Source organism: Coturnix japonica, chromosome 5 (assembly GCF_054131305.1).
Source record: "Coturnix japonica strain WE chromosome 5, WE-NBRP24, whole genome shotgun sequence".
Taxonomy (NCBI): Eukaryota; Metazoa; Chordata; class Aves; order Galliformes; family Phasianidae; genus Coturnix; species Coturnix japonica.
The window spans coordinates 13,170,312-13,192,481 of record NC_140667.1 but is presented as its reverse complement, the minus strand read 5'-3'; the positions used below and the strand labels follow the sequence as shown (position 1 = coordinate 13,192,481).

The 22,170-nt window shown below is 43.1% G+C and overlaps 1 protein-coding gene across 12 annotated transcripts in view; it reads right to left on the bottom strand.

The window, feature by feature from the left end:
• Positions 1 to 22,170, bottom strand: part of MOB2 (MOB kinase activator 2) — a 112,200-nt gene that overhangs the window by 30,370 nt on the left and 59,660 nt on the right. The window contains exon 1 of one of the 12 annotated variants that reach the window (XM_015863838.2): positions 524 to 1,033. The exons of 9 other annotated variants lie outside the window; for them this stretch is intronic. In XM_015863838.2, coding sequence (XP_015719324.1) covers positions 524 to 555 — 32 coding nt within the window. In that variant the 5' untranslated portion in view covers positions 556 to 1,033. Of the gene's footprint in view, positions 1 to 207; positions 403 to 523; positions 1,034 to 22,170 lie in introns of those variants that run through there. 2 more of the 12 variants (XM_015863834.3, XM_085548387.1) reach the window with 2 other exon arrangements.

Sequence of the window (22,170 nt, the reverse complement as noted above, 5' to 3'; positions counted from 1 at the left end):
CTCTCGGGAAGCAGAAACAACCCCGGCTCGCCGCACTGTAGGCGGACAAGGGTCTCTACCCGAGCAGCTACTGCTACTCCAACTTCCACACCCAGCTGCAGCGCAGGACCCGACGGGAGCCCAGGGCTCCGCGTTAGAGCGGCACCTTAACTCTAATCCGCGGCGCACGCCTCCCGCTGCCCTTCCTCCTCCCCGAGCCCTCCTTACCGCAGCACCTTGCCCACCGCCTGCAGCACCATCTTGCAGCTCAGTCCAGCCTTGGGGCTCTGCGCGTGGACGGGCCGTTCGGCGGGCAGGCTGCACTGATCCCCGACCATGGTCCGACGGAGCGGGGCGCCGCGGGGCACGACTCGGCGCACCGCGGCCTCTCGCCGCTCTCCCCGGCCGCTCCGCCCCGTCAATGGGCAGCGGGGGGCGGCTGCTCCGCCCGGCCCGCCCCGCTCCGCCTCCAGTCGGGCCACAGCACCCGGCCGTGCCCGCAGCCGGGTTCGCGGTGCCGCCCCACCGACAGTCGTACGCTTACCACGAGGTTTCCCATACGCACAGACCGAACATCCTCCGGCGCACACGTGTCCGGCAGGCAGCTGTGCCCACGGCTCCGCGATGGGGCTTTGTAACAGAACTGGAACGGGTTCGGTGCGACACAGCCCAGAACAAATAGTCCCGAGGGCGCCGCTCATTCTGGAGCAGTAAAACTGACCCAGGACACTGAACAGCTGGGCTTGGATGGGACCTTAAAGGTCACCTCTGTCCCTCTCCCCAGCCATGCAGAGGAAAATCACTGCCTTATAACAATCTCCTTTTTAAGGAGAGCAGTAAGAGAACTGCACGGACATACAATCAGGAATGCATTGCTGACTGGGAAATATCTGCGAAGTTGTCCAGCCAATTTTGCCACACCTGCAACACCAAACGCCCTGGGAGAAAACTCTTAATTTGCTAAACTGGCACCACCTGTAAAAGCAGAAGGCCAACAGACATCTCCAATTGAGTGCAGCACAAACAATGCCATTACTGCCACCAGCAGCAGCTCTGCTTGCTCAGCTCAGCCAGGAGCACAGCTGCTACTTGCACAAGGCCAAACTACAGCCACATGATGCAACTTAGAGAAATCGGCGCTACTCTGTCCCAAAGCACCTACACAGGCAGCAGTATTTTGCTGCCTTTTAGTCACACATGAAGGCCAAGCATCTGTGCCCTCACGGAGGAGGTATTTTCATCCCCACTGTCCAAACAGCCTATCTAAGAAAGGGTTTTAATGGCTTCGCTGATAGGCACAGAAAGGCTGCAGCTCAGAGAACAGAGCTCAGCTTTCTGCTCCACAATCCTGAGAGCTTCACACAGATTATCCAGCCTCTGAAAAATCCAGCGCCCACCCAGTCTTCTCCCAGAGTAACACCAGCTTGTGACGATAACACCACAGGCAGCGGTGCTGGCACACAGAGGGAGAACACCTGCCAGGAGGGAAGCTGCCACCTATTTGGTCCCCAGTGAAATCCGCACAAAGAGAATTCTGTTTGTGGAAAAAAAACCATCTTAAAAACAACAAACCTGTGACATAAAGCAGCTTAAGTTTTAATGAAAGCCCGTCTCTCCAAAGTAAATTAAAGAAAAATCCAGAGGTCAAACCAAAATAAATACAGCCCTGCAGTGCTGTACTGGGAACGCTGGCCTCTGTGACTGAAGGCTGCACACATACTGCAGAGGTGGAGCTGCAATCTCGCATGGGGGCCCGAGTTCAGGGACAGATACTCTGCCATTAGGACCAAAAGACCAACTGAAAGCAAGTTTTTAAAGCTATCTTCCCACTTTGACCTAGATAAATGACCCACTTCTCTGCTTTGCTGGCTTCTGCATCGAACATATACTTTCCTTACCCATACAACCCCCTCTTAGCCCTTCCTCCACCTATCAGCTCCTCCATTCATACAAGAGGTACCCCTCTGGGGATCAGCTGTATTGCCAGACTTTACACAAGTTGTGGGGAAACCCAGAATCTCAAAGTCAATTTTAAATGCTCCAAAACAATACAAATTAAACAAAATTATTTTAGGAAGCACAACTTAAGCACGTATGCTTTATTTATAAGGCATCAACACACTGTAATTTAAAACATGTGCAGCGTGGATTCTCACATTTTAGTAGGATTCAGAGCATATGCACAGACAGAAATAGGTTTACTTGAAAGCTGCTGCATCCAGAAAGAGCAATACTCTATCTAAAAGCAGTGCATTTACTTGAATGCAATCATCAGTACAATCTCTATGTACACATACTCCAAAGGGAGCATATCTGCATTTCCTCAATGGTGTGCCTTACAGCTACCCAATATTCTGCCTATTTGCATCCATCAGTAGCTGCTTTTTCACTTGCTTCCTCAACACCCCTGCCCATAGCAACTGCTGGGCCCAGCCCTGGATACAAATCAGGCTTCCACAGCAGCAAAGAGCTTCCTAGACACCATGTGCCCACCACACAGGCTTCAAAGATCACCCAGAGTGCACTGAAGTCACCAGGAACACGTTACCAGAGATACCTGTGGGTACCAGCTGCTCCAACTGCAGAACAGCAACATCGCCATCCAGCCCTGGTGAGCTAATATGGACATGCAGCATTTACACATGAATATACACACTCAGAGCACATACACCCATGGGAAATTTTCTGCACTGATCCCAACATTGTCAGGACCAGAAAGAGAGCTTTGCAGTCAATGCCACTCAAACTTCTTGTCAAAGCCTGAGCTAACTACCAAGTCAAGGAATGGCATTTAGAAACGTTATGAATAATGTTTTGTATTTAAACTGGTTTTATAAGCAACAGTTGAACCATCATATATTTATTTGCCCCCTTTAGGCTTCCATAAAAATTAAGTGGAAAGCAGCCACAAAGACGGATACTAGTATCCAGAGGGCCGGCCTGAAAAGAAAGTGTGTTGTATCAACCCAGACAGGCAAAAAATGTTGAGGGCAGTGGAGAAATCAACCATTGTTTTGCTTCAAGTACAACTTAGCATCTATATATAAAAAATGAGGCTTTACAACATCAGATTGCAAAGTTCTGTTTTAAATTAATGTGAAATATATTGCGCGTCCCTACGTGACATAGTGTTTAAACACTGCTGGCTAATTGGTCCTTCTGCTGGACTTCAGTGTGCTCTGCTACTACACAGCCAAACACATTTCCCACTTACCTTGCATCCCCAGTACTCTGGAACCACTCAAAATTAGCAATGAAAACATGTTATCCTCTAAGTAAGCAATATTTATACCAAGATTATATTTGCTCTCTGCTCCATAATGCTCTCACAGCAGCAAAAACAGGACGAGAAGCTCTGCTCCGTACACACAAAGACATCAATTTCAGCCTGTCTCCTGTCCAAAATCCATATCAACTCAGTCTCAAAAAGTAGACTGGAGATGGTCATAGTGGAGGGGGAATAGGACTAGATTTTGAGGGCGTACCTTCAGCTCCATTCTTGAGATAATGGCATGAGAAATGGCTCTTCCTGACCACACAGTACTGCCTTATCACAGAGGCCACACACAGTTCAGAATGTTTGTGCATAACAGATTGAGTTTAAGAGAAGCATATTTAGAAGTGCCATGGTGCCTACACCTGCTGCTTTATTGACAGCTCTGGTTCCATGGCAAGCCTTTGTCTCATCCTGCAAACACCACCTTTGGCCTTGCCAGTGGTGTGGGGCTTTTCCTGCAACAGGCAGAGAGGAAAAATGGCACACGATATTCTCACCTAATCTCTAACCTGAGAAAAATCAACCCCTGCAGCAAGAACACCAAACACCTCAAAATAATGGTAAAGCTTCACCAGGAACTGCTACAAGTTTATACGATGGCGTTTTGGAAAGGGTGCACAACACAAGAAGAATAGAGGGCTCAGATCAACAGAAATAAGATTATAGAAGAAAAAAAAAAGAAAGTGATTTCTGCTGTATGTACCAAACAGAAAAACCCCGATCTCATTGGCACTGCATTTCTGGCACACGTGTAGATACACCTATTGTTCTGAAATCCCTTCAAACATCAAGTTAACGCAGGTTCATTAAGAAAAAAAGAAAAGAAAAACAAAGATGAGAACTAAAGACATAATAGTGTTGAAGGAAACAGCATTAAGAGCAGCTCAGCGGGAGACAATCAGCTTTACCAGCACTGAACAAGCACCCAAGAGCCATTAAGAAAGAATGTGATGCTCGTGCTCAGACAACACAGTGGAGAAATGATGCAAGATAGAGGGCAGAGTGGATTTTTATCACCTGCATTCCAGCCGGCCGTCATGAATTAACCCCTCCTGAGTGACGGGCTGCCCTGCTAAAGACACCATCAGGACACATTTTCTGTGCAGCTCTTCCAGGTAAGATTGGAGCACGCAGAATCTGAGTTTGTGATTTATCCTGGAGCTGAGAAGAAATACCAGATCCAGACCGTGGGCTGGAACATCACTGAAAACTTCACCTTGTTATAAAAATAATTTGTTTTAAAAATTTAAACACCTGAACCCTGGGCAAGTTTCAAAATAACTGCATTCTGCTTAAAGTTTCCATGTTTTCATCGGGGAATGTTCTCAGCTTTCTGTGCTAAGCTGATGGAGCCTATTGCATAGCACCCCATTTCAGTGATGCATGAAGCAGTCCCTACAATGTAGCTTTGTTACACAGTTCATTCCAAAAACAACACCACAATGACACAGCCTTAAGAGACAGCTTTCCTCCTACCAGATTGTGAGCCAATATCTTTAGCATGACTGTATAAAGGAACAATAAACTCGAAAATATTTGCAGACAATCAGCTCCGATCTATCACACTCACAAAACTATCTTCCAAATGGATGCAGCTTGCAAGGCAAAAGCCTAGCAATAACTCTGGGTGACACTGGAGGCAAGTGCCAGGCAAAATCCATCTGAGAGAAAGAAACCTCATTCCTTCAGTAGTGAAGAGAAAGAAACACTAACAAGTGAAGGTGTGCCACTGCCGATGCATTTATCAATCTGATTGCCCCAAAAGCTGCCTTTTGACATGGACTTCACAGATGAAGTCAGAGGCAAAAGTCTCATAAAACAGTACTTGTGGTTAGGCTGCCTGGAGTGCTTACAGCGCACTGCGAAAGGTGATGTACTTCACTTATAACATGGTAGCCCCTACTGCTTCCTTCCCATAGATAATAATTAAGAGTTTCACCTTCAATTTTACTATTCATTTCATCTTCTTTCACTAAAATTGAAGCTTAAATTTGTGCTCCAGAGAAAGATGAGAGCAATGGGCATTTGATAAAGAAAAGCTAAAATGAAAGACTCCTGTTCCACCCCTCCTCTGCCCCAAATATGTTGGACCTTCAGCTTCTTACAGAAGCAAAACTTCTAAAACTTGGCTTAGATATTCTCCCTGGGGATAGTTTAACACATTCAGAGCTTTTTGCTACACACATACAGAAGCCTCCCTGTAAGTTTTATAACACAACTACTGTTTTCACAGACTTATGGTAAATATGGAACTGAAAACAAAACCTTAATTGCAAATTGGCAGAGAACTCCAGACTAAGGAGTAGAAGGTATAATCAGCACAGGAAAGGAGGGTATCTGTGTGAGCACAGTTATTGGTCAGGACTATCTATGCTTGAGTGGGAAAGGCACAGAAGGAAAAAGGGGAGATGCTGGGAAAGAACTTGACGAGTTTTCCCAGACTGACGGAGAGCTGCTAAGGAAATACAAGCTTCTTTCCTTCTTGCTGCTAAGAATGGTTTCTCTTCAGTACAGCAAATGATTTTATCTAGTAATGTCACATTTAGATGACAGCATTGGCAAAAAAACAATTCAGGAAAAAAGCGTGAAATTTACTCTAGGAGATTTTTCACCAGGCATATATTATAAAATATGAAGTACACAGCTTATATTATGTGAGATTGAACAGGAGAAACTATTCACTGTGATTCCTGGCACTCACGGGATAACTCCTTAGCTACTACTAGAAAGCAGGGCCACAAAATCCAGAAAGCACAGAATTAACTCAGCTCACACCCAGATCAGCACGTTTGCATTCCACATACAACTCCAAAAACATATGCTGAATCCTAGTTGATTTGATTTCATGATCCCAGAACAGAGCAGAGCTAGAGGAGGTCAGCAACAGCTTCTGCCATCCAAACACCACCATGAAGCACTCGACTGAAAACCTGCAATAATTCAGATTCCTGAAGCAGGTGACAAGCTGGTATAAAACCTCAAGCACTTCACAAAAGTTACTGTGAGCAAATTATCTTGATATAAAGCCCTTCTGGAAATTCAGGGCAGGCTTAAAGTCACAGGATAACATACCTGAAGGCCAAGGCTACTGTGCACTTATGTCAATGTTTAGGCACACACTAACATACGCTGGAAGCTCACGGGTTCAATAAGTAACTGATGGATTGAAAAGCAACTTTTGGTAGGATCACTGTTTAATACTGTTTGTATTACACTGTTTAATACTGATTGTATTACACTCGTTTCCAAACATTACTCCAAGAGCAAATGAAGCCAGCCACTGAGTGAGATCATGCTAATGGTATACCAAAGAACATCCAAAAAAGTTAAGATATATGGGGGGCAAAGAGGGGGGGGGGGGGGGGGGAAAATCACTTATCCACACAAAAATAATTCAAGTAGTTGAGGGTATCATATTATTTCAAAACATCTGAAATATCCTTTTTTGGATCAGAATATTTCTAGTTAAGAAAGTCCTCCTGGAAACTTAGAGAGGACAAGAGACTGTCTACTTACGATAGAAATATCTTCCGAATTATAAATGAGTTATAACAACACATAGTGTAATTCCTATTCAGCTCCTGAGGGACACAACTACCATGAATGCAGCACAGCCATCTGTTTGGGCTTTTTGTGTATGGCTTTTTCCCTGATTTTTTTATCTTTATTTTCTTAATGTCTGATGAAAATTACTTTTAACCAGAACAAGGTGCTGAAATTGAAGCATTACTGCTAGGACGCAAGGGCAGGCAAGTGACAAAGGAAAGCAAGACTCCACGACAGCAGAAGGGGAAGGAGAACTCCAGTCTTCTCAAAACATCCAGTAATTCCTCTGAGCTGTCTAAGATAATATTTAAGTCCTTCTGTGGGGCAGAAATGCTTGTCAATTTTATCCACAATCAAGTGATACACATTACCCAAAGTATTTCAGTACTCTTCGAGGTTCCTTACAGGGGAGGTGAAAGCAAGCAATGCGTATTCATCCTGCACCTTGAGCTGTCTCAGCACACTGAAGATGCATTATATGCAGCAGACAAATACACTCCAGCACAGTATGTGAACCTGTTCTGACACTTGGCTCTAAAAATGATCCGAAACCAGGGAAAAAACATTGTGTTCCACTATGCAAATAGAAACTTCCCTGTACCATTATAGTACGTCTTGCTGAGAATTGCATCATCGCTAGGATGATGCTAAGCAGACAAACATTCAGCCACTATTCTTAGTTTTGAAGAAAATGTTTCCCACATTACATAAACACACACCCGCATATGGGCGGCACCACCAATCTTCTCACTGCTTTTACTTCAGGAAAGGAGCGGTTATCTTTCTATTTCAGTAGCTTTATTTTTGTTAACATATTTAAACACATATTGAGCTTTCTGTATCGGCTTTCTTAGCATTTCTCCTTCCCTTCTCTTCATCACCATCACCTTAACTTTCCATAAGGTGAGACTGTGAAGCAGGAGTAAAACTGGCATCAATTCCAAAACATCCTTACAACTTCAGACAAATAATTCACTTCTCAATATGCACTCAGCTGAAAAGGGGACTGCCCTGGAATTCCTTCTTTCATAAAATAGGTAGCCGCACACCTAACAAAAAATATACACTCCCACTTTGTACAAGTTAACCAAGGGCACTGGGAACAAAACATAATGGATTTCTGAAGATATAATCTACATTTTGCAAGCTCTTCCATATGTTGGTTACCAGTCTGTAACATGCAGAATTCCTCTAAATAGATGCAGTCCCGTACCATTTTCCTTGCACACATCTCTAACAGTCAGCCAGCTCAGGGTAAGCACATTTGAGCAGCAGCACAATAAAAGACAACACGGGACAGACAGCAAGCAATTCTGCACCCAAAAGCTAACTTTGGTATAGATTTGCACATAGCCAAGCTTTTGATAATACTTCAAAATTCAGTTTGTTAATTCTTTGGCTAGAGGATGGCAAAATACAGAATATAAACTATGCTTGTTATTACGTGTTCAGCATTAAATCTAAACAAGCAACAAACACAGTTAAAGATGCAGTTCCAGTATTCCCAATCCAACCAGGCTGACAGATATGCACATAAAACTGAGCTGCTTCGAAATAAGTCACCTGTGGGTTTAAGTTCAGTGTTAAACTAAGGATCTTAACCTACTTGAAAATCATGATTAACGTGATGCACCTTCCTCAAAAGACCAGGGATAACAAGAAGGTATTTTGACTATACAAGGAAGAAGAAAAATCCCATCTTGCTTCATAGTGCATGTTCTAAGTTGATATGATGAATGCATGGCCAACTAAATTCAGGTTTCAAAAAGAACCCTTTTTATCAAAGAAACTGCAGTTCTGGCTTTCAACCAGAAAACACTCCAAACATGTTGCTACTGCTGCTTTTGAAAGTAATAAAGTTATTTTATTCCATAAATTAAGCTTTGCTTTCTTTGCATATGCAAGCTTTCATATGCATACTTGGAGGCTGCCCACATCTACACTGCTAGCAGTGCTCTACCTATATATCTTCCCACTTGCCTTTAGACATGACCAACTTTTTATAAAGAAACTAGTAAGAGGCCATCTAACTGAAGTTGATATCTGCATCCATTCACTACTTGGATGCTTACCAAAATACAGTATAGAAACAGAAAAAATAGCACAGATCAGTGAAGCTCTGCTGTACATCAGCTTAACAGTGCTGGACACCCATGCCCCTAAACCCAGGCCTCCCAAACCTGCTCGGTGCTGCAGACTGAAAAACCTTTTTTGCTTGGCCAAGCACAGAATAGAATGTGTAGGGAAGGGACTGCTCAGAGATGGTCACAGCTTCTAACACCAAAAGGCACAGGACAAGACATTGCTTCATACCATTTGAGGATTCACTAAGTCCTCCAGGAACCAATCTCCTCAGATAAAATACTACCTTTTAGACAGCCAGTTATAGAAAGAATAAATATGGCATGGATTCAGCTGTAGCAACATGCTGATAACACAGCTCCTTTTGTATTTTGCCTCATATGATTACTGCTTTGTCTACACTAATAATGGCTTGTTAGGGGCCAATGTTTTTAAAGGTAGTCAAAATATGCAATACTTATCACATCTCAGAACTTAGAGATGAGATCTATCAGGTAGCTACACAGCTACAGTCAGTATTGCACACCCCTTCCTGGAGCTGACTTCATCTCTTTTAACCTTGTAGATAAACTAAATAGTTGTTTCCCCACTATGGTTTTTGTAGCTTGTTCTAATTATTTCACAATGCAAACACGCTTTTATTTTTTTATCCAAGAGGATATTCTGACTATACAAATACAGCACACGAGCAAAGAGTGGCTGCCACAGTAGACACTGCATTTCCTATGAAATCCGTGCTTTGCAGATGTTAAAATTCACCCTTCACCCATGCCTCTGAGTTGCCCAAGTGAAGCATACTGTACTGGCTAAAACAAAACAAAAATATCTATTTTGCCTGTAACTACACACTTGACTTTCTTCCTGTGCAGGTGTACACTAAGAAGTCTTCTTCACACCCTAACCAAATGCCAGAAGACATCTGGAGCACAGACAAAACGCATGCAGGTAACGCCCTGGATGAATCACGCATTTCCTCTGGTGGTACATTGGGCTTTTCACCACAGGACTTACCTGACACTTCCCAGAAGAGCCTGCTTTACTGGGATTGCACAAACAACACATAGCACGTGAATATGTAGCCAGCTACCTCCTGCCTCGGAATCCACAGAGACAAGGCAGCTGCCCTTCCAGACAGAACATCCCCAAAGCTCATTTTAGAGGCCCAAAAGGAAGTAGGGACTGTTGGAAGTAACCGCGGGAGACAAGTCTCATGCTATCATGGTCAACAAGCCTCGTTTATTAGGTGTTACAGCATCTCATTTATACAATCAGTAATAAGCTCATGCATATTGCAAAAGTAAAGCTCAGGATTGGTGAATTAGGCATTACTTCATCTGACCTTTGTGGTTAGTCTTATGGATACTTTTTCTTTGCAGCTTTGTCTACACCTTGCTACACATCTTGCTTTTCCCTTAGGCCGTCCTTGCCTCTAGATACATATTTCTTCTTTAGCTACATACCCTGTCTTTTCACATACTGATTTCTCCTCAGCTGCCTAGCCCGTGATCGTCCCTAGGATAAACCGTCTTTGTCTTTAATCACGTTCATTCTTTTACAATTTAACTAGTGGAATCTCTTCATGTCCTTTCTCATGAAGCCATTCTGCATAAACACTCTCCACATTTCCCCCGTTTTCTTTTAAAATGAAAAGGCTCAGTTCAACGACCGATTAATCATATTTAACAAGCAATTCAGTTCGTTTGTTCAATCAGTTCTCATGTAGTTTTATCCTGCTCCATAGTTGCTGCTCTGTGAACTCCTTATCTCGATCCATGGCTGCTGCTCCATAAAATTCTTCTTGTATTACAACAATTCCAAGATTCTGCCTATAGAGTAACAACACTACTTATATTAATAACGTAACTATTATAACTCAATCAAGACCTCGATTGACAATACTCTAAAAGTGAAAAAAGAGACAAGTCAAATACAACATAACAACATTACTGTTAAACCTACTAAAAAGAACAAACATGTTTGTACTGCAACCTAAGTTTCTGCAACCTAAAAATAAATCCGTGAGGGTCCCATTGTGTTAATCTGTAACTGATCAGGAAAAGTCTTCAATTTTCATATACTCTGATATATTGATTTTAATGACCACTAAAATTTGTGCAATAAATGCTTTTAAGATGCTCATAACCATGCTCTACCAACTGAGTTATCCGGGCTAATAATTGATTAATGATTGTGCAATTTTATGAAGTAGCATGTCAAATAGAACCAATTTTAGAGGACAAATGTACTAGAGTATCACTAGGGGCATTAATACTTATTGACCCTTGAGAAACAGCAAGCCATGTTGGTGGTGGATGCGACAGGTAGTGCCAGCAGGGCGTCCCCTGCTTCAAGGTGCACATTTCCTCTCTCACCCATCACAGATTCTCTCCTGCATTCAGGGTCTGAAGGATTTCTTCCAGTTGTACACCACATCCGCATGGCCAGTGCGTGATATAGAGCCCAAGTGGAACACCTGCTTAGAAAACAGAATAAACTATCAAATTTAGTTCTATTAGCGTGCACTTTTGTCTAGAATGATGCATGGTTATATTTTCAGATCCCAATTAATTGGATGTAAAATAGGTATCCGTTATATGATACAGGGTCATCTCTTTGTCTGGAATTCCTTTCCAGGTTTTGTCTTTGCAAATTAAGAAAAGCTAATTAATAGGCTAATAATATCATAACCAAACAGTACTAAAACATTAAAAGACCTATTCCTGTAGATTCTAGCATTGATTACATCAAATCCTGTTTAATACACATCTGATCTATTACTAAAATAGAAGAAGCACACAACATCCTAGCTAATGCCTTAAACTCTAAATCTTGAGACTGCATTGGTAAAACAGAAAATCACACACTATGTCAAACTATTACTAATATTATCTATAACACAGCAAGTTACAAAGCAATACCACTAAGTAAGAAACACACAATTACAATTACTATAAAGGCTGGATGCTATTTTCTGCCTTCAGATGAGACCGAAGATATCATGCTGGAACCCACATAGGGCCAGTCCCTGTGGAAATAAGAGCATATTCACGACCCCAAGTTGTCAGTGGTAGAGGACAGTCCCAAAGTCCTGTGGCCATGTTCCAAACATTAACCATAGGCTGTTCCTTTAGCACTGGGGAAGCCTCAAAATGACGATCCACATAAGCTGTATCTCTATGAACACGATTCAAAAAATTCAGCACAAACAAAACAAGCAAAACCTTACATAATATTTCTTGTAGTGTGCCTCCCATATTCCCCCTTTTTTGTTTATTAATAAGAATGGATTTCAATGTTTGATAAATGTGATCAGTGATAGCTTGTCCAGTGGGAGAATGAGCAATGGCTGTAGTATGTTTAACACACCTTTCTTGGAGGAAAGTTTGAGTGGCCTTAGAGGTATATGCAGGCCCATTATCTGTTTTTGTAGTATGTGGGATTCCCATAGCGGCATAAGCAGATAACCAGTGTTTACGGGTGTCATGACTGTGTTCACCTGTATGTGCTGTGGCAAATACGTAAGAAGAATGAATATCTATTGTTACATGTGCATATTTTAGACGGCCAAATTCAGGAATGTGAGTGACATTTGTCTGACACAGTTGAAGAGGTGCAGTGCCACATGGATTTGTCCGAGTCTGAGGCAAAGAGGTATCAGTCAAATTATGTAGCTGATATTCAGTCACAAACACGGTGTATTGCATAGGAGATAGGATCATTCTTAACACAGTTTTCCAATCGTGAGGGGTCATAGCGTAAGTGTCACTGTTTGTAACCAAAAGATTGTATGTAAAGGCTGACTGAACTCTGTATGTTCTCACTGACTCCCTTAGCTCCTTCACTGCCTCACAAGGCAGGGATTCCAAATGGGAGACCTGATTAGGAAAGCTTTGCAACGTGTCAGCATCACCCCTTAATATTGTTTCTTCTCTGCAATGCTCTAAGACATCACAGTACGCTGTAGGGAAAATTGTCATTCCTGCTTCCTTCAAAGTATCATCAGGAGGAAATGCGTCCGATTCTCTTTCTGGATCTACTGGACCTGGGTCATAACAATCCCCTGGTTTCAGTCCATCCGTGTCTTTAACCACGTTACACGCGGGCTGCAGAGACACAGCCGCGCAGGACGAGGGACGGGTGGCATGGCGAGGTGCAGAGAACGACGTGGGCGAAGCAGAGGGCGGGGGTGCTGTAGAGACCGACAACGCGACGAGCGACGTGTGCGGGGGGCCAGGCGGCCGCTGGCTGGGAACGGCAGCTTGTATCGGAGCGCGGCCGCTGTTCTTTCGTGCGCTGCTTCTCACGTTTCCCGACTTCCTATAGCATACAGCAGCGTTGTGGGTGTTGGATTGACACTTGCTGCACCAAATCCCAGTGGCTTGGCACTCGTGACGGATGTGGCCAGTTTTTTCACAACGGAAACATTTCATGAGGGAGCTGATCTGCGAGCGTGGGCTTGTAGCGACTGCAGCTTGGAGGGGTGCAAGGGCTGCTAACACTTGATTCTGAGAAGCCTCAGCCTGTGCCTTTAATCCTGCCCCTAGCTCTTTAATAGCCTCAACTATGAAAGCCTGAGCCCCCGTGGGCACGCTCGATAGTCTGTCTAACGCCTCCTCTATTGTCCAGTTACTCCTCAAAGTACTTAGAATGCCACGAGCTGTAGCATTACAATTCTGAAGTGCACAATGTTTTAGCATTATTTCCCTCATGTACTCTGGTACTCCAGCCTTCTCTATGGCTCCAGCTACCTTATCTATGAACGCTCCAAAATCCTTATTTCTTCCCTGCCGGATTCCCATATAAGACGACAACCCACCTGGTGCCTTGATCTTATCCATAGCCTGCATGGCCAGATACATTGACTCTCTACATTTAACTGGTCCTAATAAAGCCTGGGCCTCCGTCCGGATGAAAGGACCCACCCCTAAAAGTTCTTCAACAGTGACATTATACAAGGGATCTCCGGGCTGCCTAACTATCGCAACTCTCTGTTGGCACATCTCTTCCCAATAAGCATTAAATAGCAATTGTTGGTGCTGCGAAAAAATCAACCTAGCTATAGCCCCACAATCAGATGGCAACAAAACCTGAGTACTCCAGATATAATCCAGTATCTGTATCGCTGGCTCACTTTTTACTCCAAACTGACTGACCGTAGACCGCAATTGTGACAACAACTTCCAATCTAAAGCACTGATAGCAGCCTGTGTCCCGCCTGCAGCATTAGGCGAATACCCCACCGACAGCACCATCTGTGGCACCGCTTCCAACCCCTCACCGTCTCCCGTCTCTAAACAATCCCGCGCCAGCGCAGCCCAAGCTCCCCTCCGCTCCCGCGCGACGGCCTCCGCCAGGTCACTCTGTGCCCCAGGGAGCGGCTCATTGCAAAGGGGGGTCGAGGGGGCCGGCTGTAGCGCCATGGTCGATGCAGGCGGCTCGTCTGATACAGACGTGCAGGGAGACGGAGACGGGGCACTCGGCTCCACAGCCGCTGGCAACGCAGGCTCGGCGGCCGGCGGCAACTTTACGGTGGACACTGCAGGGGGCCCCGGGCAATCTGACCATTCATTATAATTCTTATTCCTCCCCTGCACAGCACTAGCTTGCTCTACCGCTTCCTTTTCTGCCTGATATTGCAACAAATCATTATAAACAACACGCCACCACTTCCTGCATTTTTTAGCCATTTTCTCCCCATCTATCATTCCCTGAAAAATTGCATCTCCAAATTTACACCATTCAGCAAGATCATGCACTAAATGCAGATTCTGAAATAACCCTTTAGCATACCCATACACTAATAACTTAGGGAGTTCCTTTTCCAAGTCTATCCCCTTAAACTGTCTCCGCCTAAGAAAAGCGGAAAATAAATTATATGCTGCTTGCCTGTCCATTTTTACTCACGTCGGTACCGTTGCAGCCCTCCAGGCTTCGGCAGCACGTGTCGGTCGAGCCCACCTGTGTGGTCACTCGAGACGCGGAGCTCCAATTTTAGCTCTTTCGTCGTCCGTCGGGCTGTGAAATCCGGACCCGAACCCAACGCAGTTCTTCACCCGTGGCGCCCTTTTTTCCTTATCACGTCGGGGTCACCATTTGTTGGAAGTAACCGCGGGAGACAAGTCTCATGCTATCATGGTCAACAAGCCTCGTTTATTAGGTGTTACAGCATCTCATTTATACAATCAGTAATAAGCTCATGCATATTGCAAAAGTAAAGCTCAGGATTGGTGAATTAGGCATTACTTCATCTGACCTTTGTGGTTAGTCTTATGGATACTTTTTCTTTGCAGCTTTGTCTACACCTTGCTACACATCTTGCTTTTCCCTTAGGCCGTCCTTGCCTCTAGATACATATTTCTTCTTTAGCTACATACCCTGTCTTTTCACATACTGATTTCTCCTCAGCTGCCTAGCCCGTGATCGTCCCTAGGATAAACCGTCTTTGTCTTTAATCACGTTCATTCTTTTACAATTTAACTAGTGGAATCTCTTCATGTCCTTTCTCATGAAGCCATTCTGCATAAACACTCTCCACAGGGACAATTCGGAGTGAGTCGCAGAAGCAGCTTCCAGAGGCACTGTGCTTGGATACGCTACGTGCCAGCACGCCATGATAACCAGCCTGGCAGGCTTTGGGGCTAGAAGAAGCCTCCAGTTCTTGTCTGCCTTCCATCTCATTATCCCTGGAGTAAACCTAAGGATTCATTAGCTAGAGCAAACCTTCCAGAAAGGCATCTGATTTTAACTGGCAGATTTGACAAGGATGAAAAAAGCAATAGTCAGTGATTCATTTTAGAAGTTGATCACATCCATTGTTAAAATGCACATCCTTTGAATATTTGAAACCTCCTAGCTTAAACATCCATTTATGTTTCCTATTACATTTGTCACTCTCTTGGTGAGATTATCACTTTCTCCTATCTTTTTATTAAGTTTATCAGCTAGATACCATATTCATCTCTTGACTTTCTCCTTAGGCCTCATATTAGAAACTTTATTCCAGTCTTTAAATACCACAGCTCTTTTCCATCCTTCTAATATGGAAGGGACCCAAGTGCCTGCTCAAGACAATGTAAGCATACCTGATCAAAAGATTTGGAGATATTCTTTAAATTTTAAGAGGGATGAACAAACACACAGAACCCTATTGGGGTCTTCATTCCCCAACAGATTAAAGGGACAATACTTCATTTAATACAGTGACCAAATCAAAGTTAAGTTTCTAACATTTACAAATGCAGAAGATACTCACATCCTAGAGAAAAACACCAGTACTCTCTTCAACGCATAAAGACACCTCTATAAAACGATCAGTTTACTTTCGTTTTCCAGACAGAAGAGCTATAAATGTGAGGCTGCCCTTGCTTTGTAAATATTTAATAAGGTTAGCAACAATTAAGACCATGTCATCCCACATAGGTTGCTCTACCTTTAATTAACAAACTCAAGAAAAAAAAAAGCCTGCTTTTTTTCTGTTATCCCCTTTCTTCAATTTCTCATTCATAATCATAAAGGTGGGGGGAAAAGGCTGCAGTGTGATCATTCAAAATTAGATTGTAAGAAACAAATAGAGCACATAGCAATGTGCCATGCCCTGTTACTACCTCTTTACCTCTGCTTGCTTCCACTATAATCCTTGAATACCCTTGAGCAAAAGCAGTATTGATTCAAGCCAGACTATCTGACCAGAGGGACCCTGTAGAAAGGAGAGGGAAAGATGATCTGGCCTAAAACTTGAGTGTGCCTTATCATCTGTTAATATAACCATTAGCACTGAAAGCTGCTCAGTCCAGCTTTGCTACCTGCTCTCTCCCTACCCTTTCCTCAGACTGATGGAGCAAATGCATTCTCACATCCTTTATAAGGGAGCACTCCAACAACAGCAAAGAACAAACCAACACACATTGTGCCCCTCACCCCTCAATACTGTCCTTGTCTCACTTGAACAATGCTACTTGAACACGTGTAACTTTGAAAAACATATCTATTCCTGTACTTGCCAAAGAACATTGCCCACCCTCACCAGAAACACACTCTGTGTGCTTTGAGGTTAGTTGGGTTACTTGATGGATAAGAAACAAAAGGTGGAATAGATTGCCGTTATGCAAGTCAGAGCTTGCACAAGTTTCCCAGCTTCAACACCTGATAGCTCTCCCATAGCAAAAGCTGCTCTTTCCCCACTTTAGGACTTCACTTACTGTCTCATTTCCACTCCAGATAATCACTGCCAATAGAACTTGAAAGGCCCTGCTCTCCCACCATGCAACAAAGGAAACCAGATTGTCCTCCTGTACAGTGTGCATCTGCTCTTGTACCACAACCTCTCTTAGCAGATTGTTGATTAGGAAAAACAGATTGGCAATGAGAAACAGATCAGCAGCTTGGCATTTATTCTACTTGTGTAACCTTTCAGAAACAGCCCTGCATTGCAATGAAAGCAACTAACATCTGCTCCGTGTAACATAAATATTGGAGAATCCAAAAGGCGAGTAGTTGCTCATGAATTGTCTGAATGGACACTGAGAAACCAATCTAGGCTGACATTCAGACATGTTATAAAACTTCTAAATGCAAATCTCTAAAAAGGTAAACTAATATTTAAATAGTCCTTACGTGGTCAATAAAGAAAGGTCAGTGATCTATTTCAGGTGTACTTCAGTAGTCTGTCAAAGCAAAATGCTCATTAGGATCTTCTAGAACTCAGTGAAGTGTCTTTTGATAGAGGAAAACTGCTTCCCATTTAACTGCTCACATCAACTGGATACATCTTCATACCATTGATTTCCTGCTAGTTTAACAACGTGAAGCAGCTCACTGTGGGCTGTCACTGGCTATGTCAGAGAAACAGCCCAGTGTCAGTCCCCTATCAGTGGAGGTTTGCAGCTATAGCGCCCAACTGCATGCTTATGCTAATAGGTTCACATGTGCTTGCAGACAAAAGACAATTCTCAACATGCATCGCTATGTCAGTTCCCAGAAATGAGACTGATAAGACTAAAGAGAGAAAAATTACACATAGCTTCTTGACATCCATCGTTCCATGCTGCAAGGATACTACATTAAATGCCAATGTAGAAGGTAGTCAAAACTGTTCCCAAACACAGGAAAGTACTTGGAGTAACAGGAAACTGGAACTGAAGAAGGCAATCCAAGAGAAGCTGCTCAGCACACTCTGACACCAGAACAGCTGGGGAAGCACAGCAGACCAGCTAGCACTGATCTGCTCCCCACATTGCAGTTTTCTGATGAGAAGCATCACCCCTGCTTCAAGTCAGCAAATGAAAGAGCACTCACAAGTGATAACAAGGCTCAGGCTAGATTTTCTTTCTGTCTGACACTTGGCAGGTTGGAAGCTTGTATCTATTTTGGATGAACAGAGAATTACTGTCCTAAGGGTGATACAAAATATACTCATAAAGAAACAATCTGTTTATAAACTTTAAATCCCCTGATACAAATAGACCTATGTTGAAATTACACTACTGTGTTTCAACACATGCTTACAGGAGAATAGACTAAAGGTACTTTTAATCTTCGAGCAACATTTAGGAGAGCTGTCACTAATTCATCACTACCTCTAACAGCCAGTGATACAGTACTTTATAAGCAGAAACACACCTGAGCATTGCAATGCTACTGTTCCTCAGTATTGCTTTCATGCCTACAAAATCCTCCCAAAGACAGCAGTTTTCTTTACAAGGAAAGAATAAAGACAACACAGCCAACCCTCCAAGTCAAAAGAAAAGTCATTCTGCTCCTGTCCCCTCTTACAGGTTTTATTGCTGTTACAAATTGATTACCCTGCACTTAGAAAAGGCTACGACATGCTGTGCTCCTCCCCACAACTATCTCCTCTGTGCCTCGCAACACTCACATCTTCAAAGCTTAACAATATCTGACCAAAACAATCCTTAAAACTGCAAACACAGGATGATGTTCTGCAAAAAGAAAAACAGTGGGAAGGTATTTATAATTTTTTCTGTGTTTCAGAGACTGTGTCAAAGTGTCATAATAAAAAGACACGTTTAGCTCCTTTTTAATCACCTTTTGTACAGTTTCTCTCACAGAAAACTCACAGGGTGAGTCCCCATGAGACAGACTGTGTATCACTTTGGCAAAGGCTGAAGTCAGGAACTGGCTGCAGCCTTCAGCTGTTTGCACACTCGCTTTCAGGCTGCCCCAGCAGCAGCTGATGTGGGTATGCAATCACCGCCTGGCTTTTGTTTTTCAGAACAAGGAGGAAAAACATTTTTTTGCCCTCCCTCGTCTGGGAAACAGGAAATAAATTCTTATAAAGGCTCTCCCACATGCAGACAGGGCAGGAAAAAGGTGGAGTTTGGCAACATTGACGTTTGTTCTTCAAATGCAGAGCAGTAATTATTGTAAGGTAAGCAACAGCATGGCCAGGCTCACCGGTGTTTACCCACCCCAGTGCTGTTATTTTTCAAACATATTTGTATTTCACACAGACTTAGCTATAAATGCACCAAATCACTTATTTTCACCAGAGCTGTCAGGTTAGACTCTTGTATAGACTTTATTCACCTTTACAAAAAGGCAATGAAAGGAAGGAAATATGCACAAGTTAGTTATAACTGCACAAGTTACTTAGCTCTTCTACTTCTGATGAAGTGGCTGGACATCTTATCCCTGTCTTAGAAATGGGACCACGTCACTTCAAGTGCAGAATATCGCTCCCAAAAACACATGAGAAGTTCTACACCTCCACTTCAGCAGTATTGTCTTTAGCAGGGGGAAACCATCAGGACCGAAGATCATGTGAATTTTCTAAGATCACTTAAAAACTGTAACTTGAAGTTTCTGGAATGTCTGAGGGAAATATGTTCCTGCCAATCACATGTATTGCAGGATCATGCATGTATCAAAAACTAATCACCACCTCCCCAGACAGCCCATTCCAGTGTCTCACCACTCTCTCAAGAAGAAACATTTCCTAACATCCAACCTGAACCTCTCCTGGCCACTTATTCTAGTCCAATTGCTAGTTACATGGGAGAACAGGCTGACTTCCACCTTGCCACAACCTCTTTTAAGGTTGTTGTAGAGAGGAATAGGTCAGCCCTGAGCCTCCTCTTCTCCAGACTGAACAATCCCAGCTCCCTCAGCTGCTCCTCATAAGGCCTGTGCTCCATACCTCTCACCAGCTTCACTGTCCTTCTCTGGACACACTCCAGGGCCTCAGTGCTTTTCTTGCAATGCCAGGCTCAAAACCAAACACAGTACTCAAGGTGCAGCCTCACCAGTGCTAAATACAGAAGGATGATTTTACCACCTTTCTCCTGCTGCTGGCAATGCTACTTCTGATACAAGCCAGGATGCCTTTGGTCTTTTGGCCACCTGGGCACACTGCTGGCTCATGTTCAGCTGAGCATCAACCAATACCTTCAAGACGGTTTCCTCTCTTCCAGCCATTCTGCACAAAGTCCATGGTATTGCCTGGGGTTGTTGTGACCAAAGCTCAGGACCCAACACTTGAACTTGTTGAACTTCATCTAATTGGCCTCAGCCCAGTTATCCAGCCTGTCCAGATCGTTCTGTAGGGCTTTCCTACCCTCAGGCAGATCAACATTTCCTCAGCACCTTGATGTTATCTGCAAACTTACTGAGGGTGCACTCAGTGCCTTCATCCAGGTCACCAATAAAGACACTGAACAGGATAGGCTCCAGCACTGACTCCTGAGGAGAACCACTTGTGACCAGTCACCAGCTGGATGTGACTTTATTTATCACCACTCTCTGGGCCTGGCAAATAGTGTTTTTTAAAACCACATTCTAGAATACAAAGAGAAAGGCCCTTCATAAAATGAGTGATCACTACAATCAGCACCAATAAAAGAAATGCTCCCTTGGCAACTTAGTTAACATAAAAGCAAAGTTGCACAGCTTGTGCTTGGTACCTCCAGAGATCTTGATGTTTCTTGAGCTGTGCAAGCTACGATACAGCTCTTACCTCCAGCTGGCCTCCCATGGAGCCCTCTCTCCTCAGCTACCTGCATCGCACATTAAGTTCAATAAGTTATCTACCTTCACAGAAAGCACCAATCTGCTTAGCATGCATGAGAGCCAGTTTCTCTCAAAAAGCATATTCCAACCACCGAGAAATCAATTAACGTTAGACAAAAGATGAAATGAACCTGCAAAAACAAAACAAAATAAAAAACCACCTTATTTCTTTCAGTTGCTGAGCGGTTGCTTCACTTTTTGTTCATTGAGGTCAGACAGCTGCTTTGTTTTGATTTTTGGAGCTGAAAGATTTGTTTCTTAAATCATCTTAAGTACAGCGTTAATACAGTGAGAATACTGAGCGCAGTATAGAAAAAAGCACTTAACCTCAATACAAATATTAAAATGTGGCAGTTTCTCTTTAAAGGTGCTAAGTACCAATCACTACAAAAATCCCCCAACAAGCTCCACAAAAATCAAGTGATGATAAAAATACTCAGGTCCCCTCAGAAAACTCCGACATTACTGTATCAAGAATACACACTTATAATTAAAACTGACTAGGAAAGACTTGTCTTCAAAAAGAATGAGCTCATCTTTTTGGAGTAATGCAGCTTTATGACTAGCATGAAATGAAATAAAGCTCCAAGCCAATAAAAACTGACACATGCAATGACAGTGTGATGCTGTCAGCTACCTAACATTCAGCATTACGATCTCTCCTGCCAATGCATATGCTTCATCTTTAGCATCCCTTAGCACTGCTGCTGCTCTCTCCCACACATCATAAAGAATCCACATTTTCCTTTAGCTGAGCTAGCAGTAAAGTGAGATGAATGATGTTTCATCCAGTATAGTTGGCAGGACACAGCTTTGGGACTGAAAGATTTAAAAAAAAAAAAAAAAAAGTGATTACCAAGATTTGCTTTAGTCCTCTTCCTTGGCTTTGGAGCAGACCATACTTTAAAAAAACCTCCTTAATATAGCTATGGAGTAAAGAAACCTCAACTTACATCATCATTATTGTCGGTACGGTTTGACAGCATTTAAAGGAGAGAAACAAGCTCCCATTATACTGTAGTGCAAAGTTTGAATTCACTGAAAAAGCTATTAAAAACCACTACATGAAATACATTTGTTCATTGCAATCTCACATTCACATCCAAGCTAAAAGCTCTACTAGTTAGAGCTCCTTGGAAAAAAAAAAAAAAAAAAGCAGAAATAAACTTCCTTTGTGCTCAAACTATTGGACCTGAAACACACAGTAACTAGTATAAAAGTTTGGAGTTAATTTACACACCCTTATTATTATTAACAGGGTA